The 20,891-nt window shown below is 40.4% G+C and overlaps 1 protein-coding gene across 1 annotated transcript; it reads right to left on the reverse strand.

Moving 5' to 3' along the window:
* On the reverse strand, positions 1 to 19,734 carry HADH (hydroxyacyl-CoA dehydrogenase). Its single transcript, XM_051789698.1, has 8 exons — positions 19,558 to 19,734; positions 16,138 to 16,266; positions 14,755 to 14,912; positions 9,852 to 9,978; positions 5,729 to 5,818; positions 4,709 to 4,781; positions 1,503 to 1,619; positions 1 to 474 (listed from the first exon to the last, which is right to left on the reverse strand). Exons 1-8 carry the CDS (start codon positions 19,684 to 19,686, stop codon positions 356 to 358), a joined length of 942 nt encoding a protein of 313 aa, XP_051645658.1. The 5' UTR covers positions 19,687 to 19,734; the 3' UTR covers positions 1 to 355.
* Between the last annotated feature and the right edge of the window lie 1,157 nt (positions 19,735 to 20,891).

The raw sequence follows: 20,891 nt of genomic DNA on the forward strand, positions 1-20,891 counted from the left end.
TACAGAATTATTGAAAACTTTATTTTTAAGAAAGTGAGGTTATTTTTAGGATATTTCCCATCACTATAATAATGTTTTTAATAGATAAATTCACTCGTCATTCTGTACTGCACCTGAAAAAATTGACATTTCATGAAGGCACTGTATATAGAAAGCTTTTTGGAATTACAAGAAAAAAATAATCTACCAAATCAAGTTTTGACCATAATTAACTAGTGCAATCACTCAGTTCAGAGGTGGGTTATGTTCTAAATGCAGCTTGTGCCATCCTTGGGTAGGTTTAAACAGAATTCACCGGTAAAATGGCAACGCTGAATAGCACACAGATAGTTTAACACCTCTTGAGGTGTGGAATTCATTTATATTTGTAAAATCCTTCTCCAGTCTTCTTACCCAGCTTCTTTTCTGCTACCAGTTTATTCAGGAGTGGGCTGGGTGCAAAAAGAGGGTTGTTGGGCTCTAATGAATGCCATCCTGGAAAAGAAAGGAAGTGGATGAATTAGTAACAGTTCTGTTTATATCCAAAGATAATAGAGATCTGCATCTCCTTAGAAAAATATTCAGAGGTCAGAAAACTGAAGGAGGTCTGGAACTTATTGTAAACCCTCTGAGACCCTTCAATGCAGCTTCATAAAGCACAGATCAGTGCTGATGATTATGAGCAAATCTGTCAATTAGTCTTTAGGCATAGTGTACTCTGAACGCCTTATAATCTCCAGGACTGAGGATTTTTAATACTTTAAAAAAATTAAGGAGAACTTTTGAAACATAGATAAGTACAAGGAAATAAAACAGCTAGCTGAAAAGAAATTTAAGTGCAAAGAAATTCCAACTTGAATTTCTACCTGTGAAAGACACAGTCAGTTAGAACAATGTAATGCTACTCCACAGTATTAACTAAAAGCAAAAGAGGTTTCACTGAAAATGCCCTTTTCAAAGTCACATTCTGCCTTGGAGAATATTTAAGCTGCTCGTTCAAAAGAATACATCAACCATCAACAAGCCATCACCAATTATGTATGGTTTTTTTACTGTATTGACATTCATCCATTTAGTAACTGAAGTGAAAGGGAGATGATTTACTTATATCTTTTGAGGTATTTACTGCGTTTCCTATTGATTAAGAATGAAAACACAGCTGGCAGAAAAAGGATAAGCAGTCTCAACATTTGTGGCTTTTCACCAGAATTTCTTACCTCCAAGTATGCCTCTCTTCCCACTGATTCTTTTTAGCTATATAAAGTATCATTAATATTATTATTATTTTCCAATGGAACTCGATGAGGTCAGCAAAACCACCACTGTGTACAAAGGGCACAAGCATGCAGTACAAATGCTGTACTCACACAGCATTCTGAGCTGAATTCTCATTCCTTTCTCCTGAACAGTTAAAAGGCTATGCCATAAACATTCAGTTTAAATAATTAAGAGTCACATTTGCATTAGAACATCTACAGTGTAGCTAAAAAGGGGGAAAACAGAACAAAATAAGCATGCAGTACCATCTATAATGTATTTACTGGTATCCAACCCAACGTAGTCCAGCAGTTCAAATGGACCCATGGGATAGCCAGCCCCAAGCTTCATAGCAACATCAATATCTTCCTTTGATGCATCTCCTAGAGAAGTGATTGACAGTTTGATGAACAGAGAAGATTCCGCATCTACTTGGCACCACTTATAAATAATTAACAGGGTGTTATTTCACCCTGGTGCAGCTCTTCACAGAAATCTCTGCATGTTTCAGAGCCACAAAAACTAGAGTCAGCATACACATGTGGAGCATAAAGCTGAATCTCTCACAAAAAAAAAAAAAAAAAAAAAAGCCCTGCAGGCCTGCTTTCTATTTTTCTAGCTTCCTCCTGCATTTCAATACAGATCACTATGCTACTGATGGAGCCACAGCTACTGTGCTGAACCTATCAGAAAGACTAAAGGAAGAACTGGTCACTATGAAGAATCAAGAGTTTCTTTTAGAGGCAGCAGAATAGGTAAGTAAGGAAATGACTAAATTTCATCTTCATGAGATCAGCAGCAGCTTTTGAGTGATGCACAGGACAGAGCTAATCTTACTCTACAACTGCCAGAAGACAAGTGATATCCAGCTGATGGATAAGGCAGGCATGGAGAGGGGAACAGTAGCAGCTGAGTAGCATGCTTAGTTACAGCAGCTTTCACTGGAGGATATCTATTGGTATCAGAGATGGCAGATAGGAGAGACCTGAAAAGACTACGCAGGTGCAGCTAAATTTGTGAATTCTGAAGTTGTTAAAAAAAAAGAAATCAAAATTATCAGAAATTTATTATTTCTACTTCAGTGTGTGCCTATAAAAATACAAATCCTGTATTGTCACAGTTAATATTCACCTCATTCTTTTCCTGGGAATACATATTTTATACTGTCATCAAAGCAGATGCATCTCTACTGCTTAATTCTAATACATATTTTGATAAAGGCAGTGCAGTTCTTTGCAGATCCTGTAAAAAATGATGAAGTTATACAAACCCCAGAGGTACTTGTTAAGTAACCTCCATGCTCAATGCGTACAGGCATTCAGGGTGTCCAAAAGCTTGGCAGACATAGCCTATGCAATTTATATGCCTAAGATCAGAGATTCTTAGAAATAAATTTACAAAATCTCTTGTAAAGGCAACAACTCCAGTGACAGTTTTATATGAAGTAATAATTTATATATATCTCCCTTTACTCTTTAAAGCTGACAATGTTTGGGCTTTTTTAAAACCTCGTTTTATTTCTGAGAAACCTGGAAAAGTAACCTTACTTAATTCTAATATCATTTCAGTTCCCCAAATTCAAACACGCCTAAATCCTCAGCTCATTTGAAGCTGATGCAGGTGCACATACTTGTTCTATCAGCAAATTTGTCCCACTTTGTCAAACTTAGGACATGGCCACCCGACAGTAGACAGTTTCATTACAATACAATCAAAAATAGCAAAAGGACAAGCAAGGGTTATACCCCTAATTCATAATAGTCTCTCCTAGTATAAAGCAGACTCTATATAATATAAACTTGACTGCTTTTTAGTTTTTCCACTAAGAACAGGGAAGTACAGACCACCATGCATATGCCCCCTGTTTAAATCACTGTTAATATACTAAAGGTATTTTGCCTATGCAGAAAGTGCACATTTAACAGTATGAGACTCTGTATAAATAAAAACTCAAGGACTGGCCCAATACAAAGGTATATTTCAGTGCTTGAGGTTGCCAGGAAAGAGACACAATTTCATTCTAATGTGGATGACAATCTGGTTCAACAGTCTATTCTGAGGATTAACACAAAGGATATGGTAAAAATTTAACCTGACTCAATGGAAAATATGAGTTAAAAGACAGCCATCGGTCTTCTCAAAACATCAACCAGCTTTTTAAATAGATTTCATTAAAAACTCACAAATTAACAAGTTTGGAAATATCATACTGTGGAACAAAATACAAACAGAATAAAGATTAAATCAAAATATTGTTTTGCTAAGCAGAAACCAGTCAATTTTAACATACAAACTCAGTGACTGTTTTCTCCTGCATTTTAATTAAAAGTTCTGTTGTCTCCTGAAATACGCGCAATGATACATGTGACTTAACAAAGGCACCCCTTTTAAACACAGTGAAACACCCATACACTCTATTTAAAACTGTGACTTTCTCTAAGAGAATAATGCCCCCTCACATCCATGCCTTTGCCTTTCAAGTCACTAAATTTTCTCTTTTCTCCCTTTGAGATGTAATTAGGTACATCTGTTGATGGATAAACAAGTAGTGTTGTTTTATATTTTTTTTCTGGAGATCAAACCACCTCTTCCATGTGCTTTAAAAGAGATTTTTAATATTTAAAGCATATTAGGTGAAATCCTGAAAATGGAGTGCTTTCATCTGTAAAAAACCAGTGATTTCAAAAACAAAATGTTTCAAATGACATTCTTAGTATCACGGCAGTATGAGCAGAGCACTTGAAATAAAAGCAATTACACTCTGTAATTTCCTCTTTATCCACTACATTCATTACTGGCTTGTTTTCTTTTCAAAACAAGTACCAAGGCTTTGAAAAATTCAGTGGTTCTTTGGGGGTTAGTGATTATTTCTACCTACCCTCAGAATCAATATAAGAGAGACCAGCACCTAGATGGGAGTTCCAGAGGAACCTATGTCTAAAAAAGGACACAGAATTTTATGTGGCAATAGCTGAGCCCAAATCACTTGTATGCCAGTACCACAGTGTGACACTATTACACTACCTACCTCACCTGAAAATTGGTGGTTTATTTCACAAGCCCCATATGAGTGAACTCAGGAGAACTTTGCTAATCGTCCCCTAATGGGATTTTCAACCACTTTTATCAACATCTCTTTGGACAGAGAGAGGGAGGTTCCTGAATAGTCAGCAAAGGATATTTTTACAATGGCATTACACTCACCTTGTCACCTCCAAGTCAGAAACATTTTCACCACCAGGAATTTCCCTCACAAGTAACTACTACCTTCCAACTCCTCACAACCTAACATTTCAAAGTGAAGGTAAGATCTTTCCCATTACACATACTGGCTCATATTTGAAGTTCACTATTCACTTCCAGCCTTTAAGATCTGAAAATTCTGAGGGAATCTCAAGGCTTTTCTGAAGTGACATAACATTTAGTAGTATTATATGTCAACATTCCCTGAAATCAACATCCCAACAAATACCTCTCTCAAAAAGTCGAACAGCTTCCATCATATATGGCACCAAGAGACGGTTTACAATAAACCCTGGAGTGTCCTATGAAAAATAAAAAAGGGATTCTAAGTACACATTCTTTACCAGTACTACACTCAAATGCTATATGACAAATGAAACAAGTGGATGAAGTGTATCATCAATTTATGATACTCTCTGAATTGTATTTTTCATCTGATCTATCTGCCCAGCATTAAAACACAAAAGATGAATTTCACAAACAAGGAATAGCACATAAACATTCATCATGACAAAGAACAGTAAGACTACTACAAGCCCAATTCAATTAATCTTAAAACAATTTAATGTGGCCAGTTGACAAATGTCTTTTCTTTATCAAAATTCTGATGACGCCATTTCCTGAAGGATAGGAGAAGAGCATTTCTTCTTTAATAGGTTTTTTTGTGTGTGTCCACTACCAGAAATGGGTTGTGAAACTCAAGGCAATAGCTTGCATAAAGCTACCCAGACCACAACTTAATGGATTCAGAAAAAGTGTGCTTAGGAAGCAGGGTGTTACTCTAGAGAAAAAAACCAAAGCTGCAAAGCTCTGAAGATTAATTAGCATCTCGTTACTGCAGTCTTAAGGAAAGTTTGGAATGAGCACACACCAGAGAGGATTCATCCAACTGCCTCACAGTACAAGAGGTAACAGTCTTGTCTCCAGCACAGCAAAAAATGAGTTCTTGCTTAAGCTCTACAGTCTAGGCTTTTGCAGGAGTTTAAAAACAGACTCCAAAACTGTAAACCCTGATACTTGTGAGTTTTGCTGCTCTAGGTAAGATGTCTAGAGTCACTTGACGTTTAAGAATTTGTGGTAATTATGGATGTTTTCTTCGTCAAACTGTTTTTAACAGGGAAGATAAACTGGACAAGAAGCAACCTGGAAATTCTTGAAGTACTCTTACATCCACTAAAACCTACCACCTTAAAATTAACAGTCTACAAGAACAGATCCTCTGAACACTGTACAGTCAAAACATACTCACCTTACAACTGACAGGACTCTTTCCTACTGCTTTACTGAAATCCATAAGAGATTCAAAAGTCTTTTGACTGGTCATTGGAGTCTTGATGACCTGGGCAGAGGGAAGGTAGAGAGAGAATAAGCACATTTATGAGCAGAAGCTCTCTCATTTCATCTCATCCCCATTACAGCAATGATTAAATTGTAATCTAGAACATTATTCCAGAAATTCACCAAACACTTGTTTTGCAAAAAAGATCTTCAATGGATATATATTGGATATATATATGTAACAGACACAGAAATCCATTTTAAAGATAGATACAGCATTTTGCACATTTTGAAACTATGCATTTCTTTAAGATACTTTCCCACTCAGCCACTATGGACGGGTGGTAAAAGGGACCATCCTTTGGAATCACACTTAAGAGACAACAGAGACAAAGCAACTTCAAAAGCTGCATAGTCTCTGTTGTCTTGGGAAACACAAAGACATCACTCCAGAGAACCTTGTGAACAGATACAGTTCCTGATATAACAGGTTGTAACATCTACCCTGTGCCCAATGTAAACACAAAATACACTAATTTCTAAAGAAAATTTAAAATCTATTCTGCAACTTTGTGACAGCCCTGTAAGCTTTTCAGTACTACATTTCCATCTTGATTTTCTTCACAGCTGAGCCTTCTGTCACACATAGTATTTTCTATACTTCACCACCACCATTCCCTGCCCCAACTCCCACCACCCCAAATAAAAAAAAAAGGCAAAAAAGACAGATGTGCAGAAGCTGAACTGGTTGTAATATTTGTGTTGAAACCAGTCTCCATGTGCAGTAACCTAAAACTGCTATACGTAAGTACATAAGGCTGACCTCCTTATTCATACCATTAAGTCACAGAATCATTAAGGTTGGAAAAGACTTCGAAGGCCATCGAGTAAAACCTTTGACCAAACACCACCATGTAAACTCAGCCATGGCACTAAGCACCATGTCCAGGCATTGCTTGAACACTTCCAGGGATGCGACACCACCACCTCCCCAGCAGCCCATTTCAATGTTTAACCACACTTTTCAGTGAACAAATTCTTCCTGATGTCCAGCTGGAACCTCCCCTGGCACAGCTGCAGGCCATTTTCCCTTGTCCAGTTGCTAGCTGCCTGGGGGAAGAGGCTGACAACCACCTGGCTACAGGTAGCTGTAGAGAGTGATAAGGTCACCCTTGAGCCTCCTTTTGTCCAGGCTAAACAACCCCAGCTCCCTCAGCTGCTCCTCATGTGACTTACCCTCCAGACCCCTCACCAGCTTCACTGTCCTTCTCTGGCCCTGCCCCAGCACCTCAATGTCCTTCCTGCAGTGAGGGTCTCAGAACTGGGCACTCGAGGTGCAGCCTCAGCCCTGCTGAGCACAGAGGGACAATCACTGCCTTGGTCCTGCTGGTCACACTATTTCTGAACCAAGGAAGGATGCCATTGGCCTTATTGGCCACCAGGGCACACTGTTGGCTCATGTTCAGCCGCTGTCAACCAGCACCCCCCAGGTCCTTTTCCGCTGGGCTGCTTTCCAGCCACTCTTCCCCCAGCCTGTAGTGCTGCATGGGGTGGTTGGGACTCAAGTGTAGCATCTGGCACTTGGCCTTACTGAACCTCATACCGATGGCCTTAGCCCATGGATCCAGCCCATCCACATCCCTCTGCAGAACCTTCCTACCCTCCAGCAGATCAACATTCCCACTCAGCTTAGTGTTGTCTGCAAATTTACTGAGGGTACACTCAATGCCCTCATCCAGGTGATTGGTAACAACATTAAACAGGACTGGCCCCAACACAGAGCCCTGGGGAACCCCACTAGTGACTGGCTGACAGCTGGATGTAACACCACTCACCACCACTCCCTGGGCCCAGCCATCCAGCCAGATTTTAATCCAGCAAAGAATACACCTGTCAAAGCCATGGACTGTCAGCTTCTCCAGGAGAATACTGTGGGAGGCAGTATCAAAGGCTTTACTCAAGTCCAGGCAGACAACATCCACAGCCTTTCTCTGTCACAGAGAGATTTTCCCCCATTCTAATAACTGATATAAGGCAAACACAAAAAACCCCACACCAGTTAGGACTGAGAAAAAGGCTTGTTTCACAGCAGAAAAAGTAGTGATCTTTGATATTTCATAAAAATATCTGCAACAGTTTCAAGAATGAGTTTTTAATATACACTTCAGAATTCTGAAAAACTAGCACTAGCTTTTTTGAATTATTAGATAAAGAAATCCCCTCAAAGCTATGTGCTTTCTGAGCATGAGATCCACAATCTAGGAAAAGAACAGATAATACTCAGAAGTACTGCAGATTTGTGACCCATGAAGGACAGCTTCCATGAGAAATGACTGGCAATTTCAGTAGTATCTTTCATAGTTTTGGTGATTCTCTTGATTTTTCCCTTAATTATTTCAAATTGAAACAGCTGTTTTACATAGAAAATGTTGTTTAGAGTGTTTGCCAATGCCAATCCTCATTTACAGTAGTAAACCTGAAACAAAACCAAAAGCTTTAAAAGCTTTTTAAAAAGCTTTAAAAAGTGTATTGATTTACTAATATTGGTGCCTTTCTTCATCAAGCCACTGAAAGCAGAGGTTCTGTGTTTTAAAGTTCTTCAAATACTATTAATAAACTGAAGCAACTCTGGGGCAGGACATAAGTCATGTGAAAAACCTCAAAATTATAAAGATTGAGCACGGCAGTCAAACAGAGACTCCTTGGTTTTGGTTTTAATAAACAATGATAGGTATCTTGTATTTTTCTAATCTCACAGATGCTTAGTTTAGATTTCTCAAGACTATGATTTGTTTTAGCCTTAAGATATAGAACACTTCATTCACAGAAATAAATTACTGCCAACAAGTCCTTCTTGGTACAGAAATCAATGAAGTCTACGTTAGCCTAGGGAATTACATTAAATATTTTTGCTACATCTGACAAACTTATAAAATTCCTCCCTTTCCTTCTTACCACATTTCTCCAGAACACTTAGTCACAATATACAGGATGCAATATTAAACTAAAAAATAATTTCAAAATCCACCTGGATACAGAATTCAGCGAGAGAGAATTTGCATGTGTCTGAGCGCTCATCAGACAACCATACTCTGAATCAAATTTGTTCATTTCAGCCAAAAGATTCAAGCATTCCAAAAGGGAGAAGAGGAGAACGATACATGCAAAGACATAGAGCAAACATCTGCATATATATATTTTACTGGGAAACAAGCAAAAACTATAATAACGTGAATCTTGGGCATTTGAAATGGGGGCACAACACGTTTGAAGTGTTTGTCACTAAAGCAGTACTAGAACTAATGGCCCATGGGACAGAGGAAAATGATTTAAAGCACTTAAAGGTATGAAGTACATGAAACTTTGGGGCAGAGTGGCCAAATATAACAATTTATTTCCACTTACTCTAGAGTTTGTAAATTCTAGTGATCAAGGTCAGCCACAAGGGGGAAAGGTGAGAAAAAGAAAGACCTGTTGTTTTGTCTGTAATGTGACCCTTACTTTGGAGGCTCAGATAAACTCTTATACTGGAATGTTATTCTACTCTGCATTTCAGTATTTTTAGAAATGATATGATGTAGCCAAAGAGAATATATTTAGAAAAGACATCTGAAGAGTTATGTAAAAACTTTTTATGCTTCCTTAAAGGCTGAGAAATACTGTAATAATTCCGGACAAAACATATGAAACAAACACGACTGACTCTATTTCAAAAGTGACAAGAAGTAAGATTTCATTTCATGTAATTTTCTGTTGATTCCTACCGGTAGCAGCAGTTCTTATTAATCAGCCTGCCTGTGTGCCTAAAATGATCACTACAAACACCACCTCTGTTGGCAGTTCAGTGGAGGACTCTGGAGCCTCAAGACTGAAGGAGTTACCTCTGTCTCTTCAACCCACCCCACAAAAGAGACTGCACTATCCTCTTATCACTAGAGGAAGCTAATTCCATATCAGAAGAGCTGCAAACTGAGATCTACTCTTTCATCTAACTCAAGTCTCACTGATGACAACTGCATTGCTGCACTGCAGTTGTTATTGTGATGGAATGTGATCATAGTAACCACTGTAAGGAGCGGTCCTAAGACACTTACCTCCACAAGCTTCATCATAGGCACAGGGTTGAAGAAATGGAGACCCCCAAATCGGTCCTGCCTGGTGGTCGAGTTAGCCAAGTTTGTGATTTGCAAGGATGAAGTGTTGCTTGCAAATATCGTATGGCTGGAAACAAGAAATACATGGATTGCATAAATGACAGTAGGAGAATGATGCGCTAAACAGAAATAGATACCCACTGGCTAACCATACACAGAATCCTCAGAAATATTCCTGCAGTTTATCACAGTTCTTTTGCTGAGGTGTGAGTACAGCCACTGCAAGGACTGTGAGAGTTTCTGACTGTCAAGGAAGTGTGTTGAATACATTTCTTAGGTGCTGGGAAAAAAGACTCTGAAAGCAGAAAATTTCTTTTAACTCCCCAGATACATTCCAGATAACTCCTTCAGCAATCCTGGAAACCTAAGGGTAATTTTTTTGTTAATCATTTACACATCTATTGAAACCCAATCATTTGCCACATTGAAAATGCACTTTGGAGCCTTAAGGAAAATGTGGAATCTACTTTTTTATATAATGATCAATGGTAGACAGGATGAGCAAACCTGCTACAAGAGCAAAGAGCTGATGGGAAACAAACAGATAAATACCACCATGCACAGGACACTGCAAAGGATACACAACATGCCAAGAATTTTAAGACTTACATGAAGTCCTTTTCCAGACATAAACCAGATTTAATAACTGCAATTTATAATGGTTTGGTTTGTGGTTTGGGATTTTTTTTCCCCAGAAATACGTCAGAACCTCAACTGCCCTGCTGTAATGACATCACACCAAAAACTTAAACGGTTTTTTCTTCAAATCACAAAAATCAGAAAATAAATCAGAGATAAAACCATATCTTCCATTCTGGACTAGATCCTACTGTCCTTTCAAAAAGTTATCCTATCAGACTCATCAAATGTTAACCTACATTGATATTTTGCTTACATTTCATTGAGATATAATTGAGCTTCACAACAGAGCTTTCAGAGAAGTTATGTCCAAGCTATGGGAACATCTTATAGTGGCATTAAAAGAAAACATTCTGGGACAAAAACACCCACATGGTTTTCTATTGTTTATTATGTTCTCTTTTTTGTTATAGAAAAGGAAATAAAAAAATACTGGAAATTCCTGCTTACTCTTCTCACAAATATTCTTTTCTTATTTCCTCACCATAAATGGGCCTTATATTGTTCTGAGGTGGGTTACTAAAAGAAGTATTCTATATTTCAAAGTTTTGACATTGCAAGGTCAGTGCATTCAAAAGTCACTTATCCTCACCAAATGTTTCCCACCGTACATAAAAATTCAAATATTCATATAAAACTTAATCACACTGATTTGTGTAATGTAATTATTGTTAGGTTTATACCTGAGTTCAATTAAGTAAGAGATTTTACCTCAGTATCACTTCTATGGGTGAATAGTTGTAGCCTCACACAATATAAAGCCTTGGGGGGGGAAAATACATTTGCACTGTGTACACGGGCATTTTATTTACACTTCTTGCTCTGACCAACCAATTGATTTCAATTGAGTTTAAAACAGAATTTCATGCCTCTTTGACTTAGAATTACATAATCCATGCTTCAGGTGGCAGCAGAGTTGGAAGGCTCTGGAAAGCAACAGTACTAGTGAAGCCATAGCAATGCTTTTCCAGGCACCAGAGTGCTTTCTCCTGGTGCCATCTAGTGGGTCAGAGGAAGACGTCGAAAACAGAGCCCAACACGAGAGAAGCAGACCATATCAATAAATCTGACTCTTACAGCCCAGCTCCCTTACACAGCAAACACTGAACAAGACTTCCTTTGTAACAGTTTTATAACACATTGATTCTAACACAGTGAACAGCTGAAAGACTCAGCCAGTTCTGAGCTGAGTTCCCACATATAAAGATAAATCCTAGACCAAGAAATGTTGATGGGCATTCCCACACCCCAGACATAAATAGAAAGCAAGTACAGAAGTGTTCTTAAAGTGGATACACAAAAATTCTTTTGTCATGTTCATTATGACCCTGTTTGGAAAAGTGTTGCACTGTTTAAATAACTAGAAGCCACAAAGAACGTGGGGATATCCTACAAAAACCCTTGCCTGACCTTTCCATAATGGAAACACAAAACTGACTCAATTCAAGAAAAGGAAAACAAAACTGAAGAGGGGGTAGGAATGCTTTATCCTGCTCTGAAGATGATGACCATGTAACACAGTAACAATTACCATGTTAGGAGGGTGAGTATAACACCGAGAGGAACAGAACCTACTCAAGGAATTTTGCAAAGCTCTAAGAACATAAACCACTATGCTCTCAGACTGATGGGATCCAGGAAACACCATTCACCATTTCACCTGGACAGTTACCCAGATGAGGAATACCTTGACTTCCCCATGTGCTTTGGGGTTGCCACACTCTTCTGGTTCATTACACTTGTTCTGAAGACTTAAGGGAAATTCACTCCCCATTCACAAATACAACTTCTCTCAATAAAGAACAGCTTTCCCACTCCCTTACATTAATAGATCCACTCTCAGAGGAATTACAGTTCTTTTATAAGAAAACGGAGGAGGAATTAAGTTAATCGTGCTTTGTTTTTTCAATGCAATGCTTCTGTTTACTGCTGTCCCCAGACTTATTTTCATTGGAGAGGTCATCATGGTGCAAAAATGGGAAAGGAACACGTAGCTGTTGCAGCCAAGGAAACATATGAGACATGAAATAAAGTGCAAAAGAAGAAAAATGCAAGGTTTCACACAGCTTCTGTTTCAAAGGCAGAATTCATCATCTTCTCTGAGCAACTGTAACACATAGCCCTTTACATTTCCATCTGCTACCATCTATTCCCATGGTAAGTCCTGAGATTTGAATTAAGGCAAGTCCTCCCTCCTCAGAAGCCTGGTCTTTCACAGTCTCTGCCTGTAACACACACTTCAGAGGGTCCCAATGGCCAGGGCCCCACGGAAGCAAAGCTTGTCCTAAGATTCAAAGCTATCTTGAAACAAATCCTGTCTTCCATATCAATTGACCAGAAGTCCACCACCCTCACTGAGCATGACAGAACAGTTAGCCCATATAATATGTTTACAAGTTTTGAACTATTCAGTCTTAGCAACGGCTGTAGAATGCCTGCACTGACAGGGAGAGCCTTCCATTCCACCACAGTGCTGTGTGGGATGAAGGAAGTCTACTGCTTCCTTCTAATGCATGGAAAAATACTCACTAGACATTTCTGCCTTTCCCCACATTGCTCACAGGATCTGCAACTCTATACTTCTTACATAATTACAAACTACCCTTTGTATCCAATAGCTAATATTTTAACACTTGGCTACTAAATGTCACTATTTTACCAGTTTTCTTTCTTTCATCTAGGCTTTCTACACTGCAACCCATATTCTTCGCCATTCACTTCACTTTTCTTTATCCTACATGTAAGAGATCCATGTGTGTATCATAATTTCCAAATATCCTTTTAAATGGAAGGCTTCTTGTCTAGTCATTTTTCCCAACCTTGAAAAATCATGTCTGATGCAATGGGAAGAAGCATATCTGAACAACTCCTAGTATCTTTTAACACTCTGTAATGTAAAATTTAATGTTTTAAGGCAGCTATGCTGACAAACAGCGCAGTCTTACGAAACACAGCCTCAGGTGTTCCAAACATACATATTTTTAAATGAGGCTCCAAGTCCCTCTGCCCACATTTCCTTGCTGACTGGTTCTAAACAATTTGCTATTTAGTACAGTCCAACTTTCTCATTAAAGACTAGGGCACTTGTTGGTCTATTTTTACAAAACAGGCCCAATCTCATCACTACAAGGTATTCTCATAACTGCCAAAGACAGCTACTTACTTATGTGTGTCAGATTAAGAGTAATGGCAAGTTACCCTGTGCTCAGTACATGGTTGGTTGTGATCATTTATTGCTTTCAAAAGTACCAGGTGATTTTAACTACTGACCATATGAGAAAGGCCAAAAAATCTCCCCAGGCTGAATTCAACTAATGATAACATCTTTTCTCCCTTGACATTACATTCAAGCCACAGCTTGACTAGTTGACAGGCTTATCTAGACAGTCTAGAATACCTCTTAGTCAATATCCTCAGATTTAGCTATACTAGTTAAAATCTCAACCTGCAAGCAGTCAAGGTCTTGTGATCCTGAGTCATCAATTACAAGGTCCAAACTTCTGAGACTGCATGCTCAGCTTAAAAGCATTTTTGGGTTTGGATACAATTCAACAATAACTTCAAACAGTTATCAGTCACAGTTCAAAGAAAATTCCAGGGACTGTAACTGAATGAGTGCATATTAAAAAATTATTTACACTTTTATACCACACAATAACCAGCAATGATCTGTTTCCAAACTCTTGCATATAAAGTAAACTTGGTTCACTTAAGACACTTTTGAGATGACTGAGACTTACGGCTAAGAGGTTGAGACTTCTTAAAACTTGTTCATGCCAGGCATGCTAAAACCAAATATTTTATCATCCCAATTCCCAATTTAAATATGGGAACAAGAGGTTAAGCATAACCCATGTGTACCAGAACAAGTTTATTCTACTGTTGTGCATTTGCAATTGGATTTAGATTTGAACTACGGCCAAGTAGACGGACAAGCTTCATGACCAAACATACCTGGAACCGTAACACATTAAGCAATGCAACAAGCAAAAAACCTGGTGGACACATCTATGAGTGTTTGTAACATATGCACCTGGTACAACAACTATTCCACACCAACATGACGGTCTGGAGTTAGTCTAAGAGAAAAAAAAAACCTGGTTTTAAAAAAAAGCAGCTAAGAAAATAGAGAACTAACATTAAGCACAAAAACACCAGAAACAATGGTCTAAGTTTCAAAATGTAAAAGGAAAAATACACATACTCTGGAGCAAACTTATCCAGCCTCTTGAAGAGTTCATTTTTGACTTCTGGGTTCTCCACAATGGCTTCTATAACCAGATCTGTGCTGTGGACTACTGCTGCTGCATCTGTGCTCGTTGTGAGGTTCTTTAAGGCCTTCTCAATGAACTCAGCACCAGCCTGAAACATTTCCAAGAAGTTATAATGTCTATTTACAATGACTTAATTTACTTTTACATGAAAATCCCCTTATGTGCTCTGAAGTGTTTTTGAGCTGCCAAAAACACTTGGCAGGCAGTCTGCCACGTTTCCAAATCAGTGAGCAAGTACTAAGTGTGTAGAGATACAATGCTTTCCACTGACAAAATTTTCCTAGCCAGTCAAATCTGCTTTGAAGCAAATAGGAGACCTTTGAATTAATTCTTTTAGGAAGACCATTTGCTGCAGTCCAGCCTTCAGGGTAAGAGTCTCAGTGATCAACTGGTTGGTCAATCAGTAGCTACAGTTTCAGTGCAAATGCAGGGGAAAAAAATGTTTTTTCACTAGTAAATCTGAAAATTGCTGACACAGTTTGTGAGGACAGAAATCAAACAGAACTTCAAGACTTTTCACCAAGGGTAAATGGAGACATAGTACAAGTGAAAAAAACCCCAAAACCTGCATGGTAGAATACAATGGCATACAAAACCCACAAGCAATATGTGGACAGTTTTCCTTTGTATTAAAAGACTCCCCATAATTATGTATGTATGTATGTATGTATGTATGTATGTATGTATGCTCCGGTTATCCTGGTACAAGCCCTTTTAATTTCCTTTGTCTGCTGCATCATTTCTACTGGCAATCATCAATCCCGGTATACATAATATAAGTTAATATGTATCAAAAGAAGAAATGAATCTGTTGTGGAATTTAGAGAAACAAGAATAGTAACAAGTAACCCTTTGGATACAAATTTAGATGCATCAACTGCTCCACAGTGGCTTGCTCTATGTAAGTCTTACTCAGTAATGTAAATGAACAGTATCTTATACATCTAATTCATGTTACTTGCACTCTCTTTTCCTTTGCAATAATCCTGTACCCAAGTCTTGGGGCCAGGACGGGAACCAACAAAACAAAACCAAAAAAACCACAAAACCCCCACTCCTTACTAAGGTATTAAGACAATTTTGTTACTATTTGCTTTTGGATAAAATGAGTGCATTCCCAGATAAGACATCTTTCAATCTCCCTAAATTAAAAAAAAGGAAAATCGAAGTTCTTCAGTACACTGGAAAAAGTTTTCTTTTTAAGCCAGTATATTAACATGCTCTATAATGCACAGCTGTAAGCAATATCAGAACTCGAATATGGTAGTTTTTACTTTCCTAAGTTTTCCTAGAGGAATAAAGAAGATGTCAACCTCAGGCTTATCTGCAAACTTCTTTTTTGTCACTCTCTTCAAACTCTCCTCAATTCCTTTTGTGGACTTTTTAAGGATTTCATCTGACTGGTCTACTAACACCACCGTGTGACCACTGGCTGCTGCAACCTGAAAGTTAAAAAAAAAAAAAAATTCAACATCAATGTCATAAAAGAACCAACCATATTGATTTGTGCTGGGGTAGACAATACACCAGGCAATGAATTAGGCAAAAGAGACATTGAACCAAATGCACTTTCATAGAAAAATCATAAAAACCTGCAGATAGCTGGGGTAGGCTAGAAGGAATAAAGGTCTCAATTTGAGAGAAAAGGAAAAAGAAATCCATCTTTGCCCCACACTGACTGCAGAACCCTACCTGTGCCTGGAGACATCTGAATTCTGCAGCTATGGCTAGAGAACAAACAGCTGCCTTGAAAGGAACAAGTGGCTTAGCTGTGATCCTTGTATCTTGTAAGGAAAAAGGGCTGTGGAGACCAAAACTGGAATGCTGGCAGGGCGAACAGGTGGCATAAGGGATGACCAATCCTGTGTTCCCAGGACACAGCGACAGCTCTGCTGTCAGGCCATGAGCACGTGCCTGCAACAACTGGAAGGTGACAGCCGAGCTGGGAGTAGCAGTGAATGTTTGCCACTCCAGGACTCTGCACAGACCTGAATGACCTGCTATCTCTCCTTACTACATACTTGGTGCAAACACTGGCTCAGCTACAGACAGCACTACTGAGTTGTCTTTTTGGTTGGAATTTAAATTAATTTCAAATGTATAACATCACTTTCACACTCAGCTGTTCATTATCTGTTACTTCACTATTCATTAATGTTCCTCTTGCTAGTTAGCAACAGCCTATCTTCCTTTTCAGAATTCCTAAATTAACAGAGCTTGTAATATAATAACTGTATAAAACAGATGTTAAAACATGGTTCCACTGATGGTTTTTAAAGACACAACTTCAGAGCTTTCCTTCTGCAATCTTCTACCTTACATCTAATCTTATATGTAGAGATTAAAGACTCTCATGTGCCCACAAGACCTACTCCAACAAAGCTAGTTGAAATGAAAAATACAGAGATATCTCATGAAGAAAAGCATGGTGCCATTCTCATCCAATTTGCCTCACCAATACAGCTAATAAAGAAATGCCAAACTGCCTCTGGACAGCAGCAGTAGAGCCTTAACAGGGAGTCAGTTGGCAGATGGGCATGTCTTTATCCAACTTTTTTCCTTTTATTTTCACTATGGCTATTTCATAAAAACAACTGGATAAAAAACACTTAAACCAAGCTTGGACTTCTACTCCTAACACTTCATCTGTTGCTGATCATTTAAGGGTACAGTAAGACCCTTTAATCTTCAGATGAAAAATCAATACCAAGCACATTTTTAAGAAATGCTTCTCTGAGTATCCATTTATGAAACCATCACTGACCAGTTGGTGAAAAATCCTAGAAAAATTAACATCTGCTTTCCCCCCATAGTTACATGGACAGGAAAGAAGAATATGGCAAAAGATCATACCATCTCCTAGCAATTCAAACACACACTTGCCTAGATTCTACTACCCAATGATCTTCAGAATGCTAAATAAGAAACACGAGTGCTGGGGAGTCCATTAATGCTCTTCTCATGCAGAAGTGTAATTTCACGTGGTAAAATCAGAAATTATAAATTCATGGCTTTCAACCATACATTTTAGCAGAGGTTAGCCTCTCCTGACAGTATGAAAAAGCAAGGAAAGAGGAGAGACAATTTCCTAAGTGTGCAACAAGGGAGGAAAACCAGCTTTATTAACAGGGTACAGGGGATACACCACTCAGTGTTATAATCATCTTTGCTTTGAGATAATTTTGGATTGATGAATTGGAGGCAGATGGTCAGCAAAACAATCCTTGGTCCTTAACAGTGGTAGAAGCCTACAACCCCTGTTACTGCCAAATACCAGACATGTTTCTCTTGACATGCCCCTCTTTGAGAATGTGCAGACTAACAGAATATGATAGATCAGCTCACTTTCCCTGCAAGATTATAAACTTTGCACAGTGTGCATCTTCCTCAAACATAGTTCCTTTAGTGGAAGCCTCAAGCTCTAGCATCAAGATACACAGGAGTGTTTTTACCAGACAAGTGAAAAAACAACTAGCTAATTCCTTAGTAAAAGAAAAAACAAACAAACAAAAAAACCCCTCTGTATTCCTCCTGCTAGAGATTTGCCAGGAATGTAAGACACCTTCCGTTCTGAGAAGGAAACTCATTAATCCATTAAAATGGAGAACTGCTATTTATGAGCTCCAAGCTCACTGTCAGTTTCTATCTGGGGATACTTTGCATACTCCCCTTACTCTTGTGAAGTTTGTGAACTACCCTGGTATCCTGGGCAACAGGCTCTTTCTTTGAATTAAACAAATATCTAAATTTTACATCACTGACAGAACTGTTCAGTTTTATGTCCTAAAGCTATCAAGTTAAAGGTGAACTGGAAAGCCAAAGGCCTGAGACTAAGTACTGGGAAAATAAGCCCTATTTAAATATTAACCACTTCGTAATTCTGCAGATGACTGACAGGTAAATACCCATTTTAGCTGCTGCATTCTACTTGTAAAATGACACCTGATCTGCTCCCTTGGCAAGTTAGAAGCAGCTTCTTTCTCGGACCAACATTTTCCACATATTATCATACACTAGTTTGATAATATCTAACTATCATGTCTAGTTTACAAGTAGGCCACACACTGTCTTAACAACCACCTTAAAGAAACTAAAATACAGACCTTGGCTCTTCTTGCCGACTCGTCTGACCTGAAGAGGCGTGGATTAGCAAGAGAACAAGTGCTAAAGTTGGGCAAGCAGACAGCAGCGGTGCAGCAATACTTCCCACTCCCGGCCCGCAGGAATCAAACCCAATCCCAGCCCTGACTCCGCACAAGTCTGGCAGCGGAGCAGAAGGGGCGCGTCCCTCCGGGCCCGCACCGGCCCTGCCCCTCGGGGTCCCACGGCCGGGCCAGGGCAGCCACTGCTTCCCGCACAAACACAGCCTGGAAAGCCACAGCACGGAACAGACTGAACACGAACTATAACACACTCAGAGAAGCGGGAGGTTTTATTTTGTTTCGCTGCGCTTTGTATTCATGTCGGTCCGCCGGCAGACCGCTCGACTTCCTCTACGTTGGCCCCGTCCCGCCCAAGCACAGCGCGGGGCGCTGCACCGGGGCCGGGCTCAGCTGCGAGCGGAGCGAAGGGGCCGCCAGGAGCAGCAGCGCGGGGGCTCCCCCGCCACCGCGGCCGCGGCCCCGCTCCGCCCGCACTTGCCGAGCCCGGGCCGCCCCGCGGCCGCCATGGCGCCGCCGCCGCCTCCGCTCACCCCCGCTCGCCCGCGTCCAGGCGGGGCTCGCCACGCTCACCTGGGCGATGCCGGCGCCCATGAGGCCGCCGCCGATGACCGTCACATGCTTGATGATCAGCTTCTTGGCGGCCGCCGTGGCGGCGTCGGAGGAGGCGGCGCGCACGAACTGGCGCGTGGCGAAGGCCATGGCGAGAGCGCGGAGCGGGAGAGCGGCGGGGCCGGGCCGGGCCGGGCCGGGCGGGGAAAGGGCTGCGCTCCGCCCCCGGGGGCGGTGGCCGGGCCCGGCTGCGGGGAAGAGACGCGGTGGGTCTTTCACCTACGCTACCTCCGATTCCTTAAGAGGAGTCAAGCAGCAACGCCGAGGTCAGAGCTCCCCCTGGCCCCCGGCTGGCGCTGGGCCGGCGGCGGTGGCTGCGCTGATGCCCGTCCTTTACCACAGAGGTCACCGCACTGCCTCCTCAGCACTCACCTTCCTGTTGCCGCTGCTCATGTTCACAGTGTAAATGGGGCTCGAAAAGACCTCTGAGATCACCGAGTCCAACCCATGACCGAACACCATGTCAAACTAGACCATGGCACCAAGTCTTTCCTTAAACACCTCTAGGGACTGTGACTCCACTACCTCCTGAGCAGCCCATTCCAATGTCTAATCACCCTTTATGTGAAGAAATTCTTCCTAATGCTCATCCTAAACCTCTCCAGGTGCTGCTTGAGCTTATGTCTTCTTGTCCTAGTGCTATTTGTACGGGAGAACAGACCGATTCCCACCTGGCTACAACCTCCTTTCAGGCACTTGTAGAAAGCGACAAGGTCTCCGGAGCCTCCTTTTTCTCCAGGCTAAACAGCCCCAGCTCCCTAAGCTGCTCCTCACAGGACTTACCCTCTCGGCCCTTCACCAGCTCCATTGCCCTTCTCTGGACTCTCTCCAGCACCTCAGTGTCCTTCTGGTTCACATCATTAGAAACTCTCTCTCTACAACAAGTGTTTCCTGACTAGAAGGGGATTTTATTTCCAGGCTAGCACAAGTCATATAGTAAACAACAACAAAAAATTACTTCCTTTATAAATACTAACAGCCAAATCATATCAGATGCAGACAGACCTGATTTTCCATGTATTTCATTTATCTCCAGAACAATCAGCACTTCAAGTCAGCAACAGCAGCAGCTGACAATACAGCAATTACAGCATATTCTACTTAAGTCAGCATCAGGGTAAACATTGAGCAGCTTGTTTGAGTCAAATAAAAAAATAAGAGGATTCTCATATCTCTGCACTTTGTACCAAAAGCCCAATGCAAGAAAATTCCTCATTTCCTCACTCAGCCTCACTTGACAGTAGGTTAGGCAGGCACAGGAAGTGGTTGTGGGAACAGCTTTACTCAGACAGAGA

The sequence above is a fragment of the Manacus candei genome, unplaced genomic scaffold (assembly GCF_025592945.1).
Source record: "Manacus candei isolate 608988 ecotype Guabito, Panama unplaced genomic scaffold, ASM2559294v1 h1tg000028l, whole genome shotgun sequence".
Classification (NCBI taxonomy): Eukaryota; Metazoa; Chordata; class Aves; order Passeriformes; family Pipridae; genus Manacus; species Manacus candei.

Coding starts and splice junctions, on each gene's coding strand:
- HADH (XM_051789698.1), bottom strand. CDS start 19,686: ATGGCCTTCGCCACGCGCCAGTTCGTGCGCGCCGCCTCCTCCGACGCC. Junction 9,979..14,754: donor CTGGATAAGTTTGCTCCAGA/GTATGTGTATTT, acceptor TCTTGTTTCCAG/CCATACGATATTTGCAAGCA. Junction 5,819..9,851: donor CTATGATGAAGCTTGTGGAG/GTAAGTGTCTTA, acceptor CCCTCTGCCCAG/GTCATCAAGACTCCAATGAC.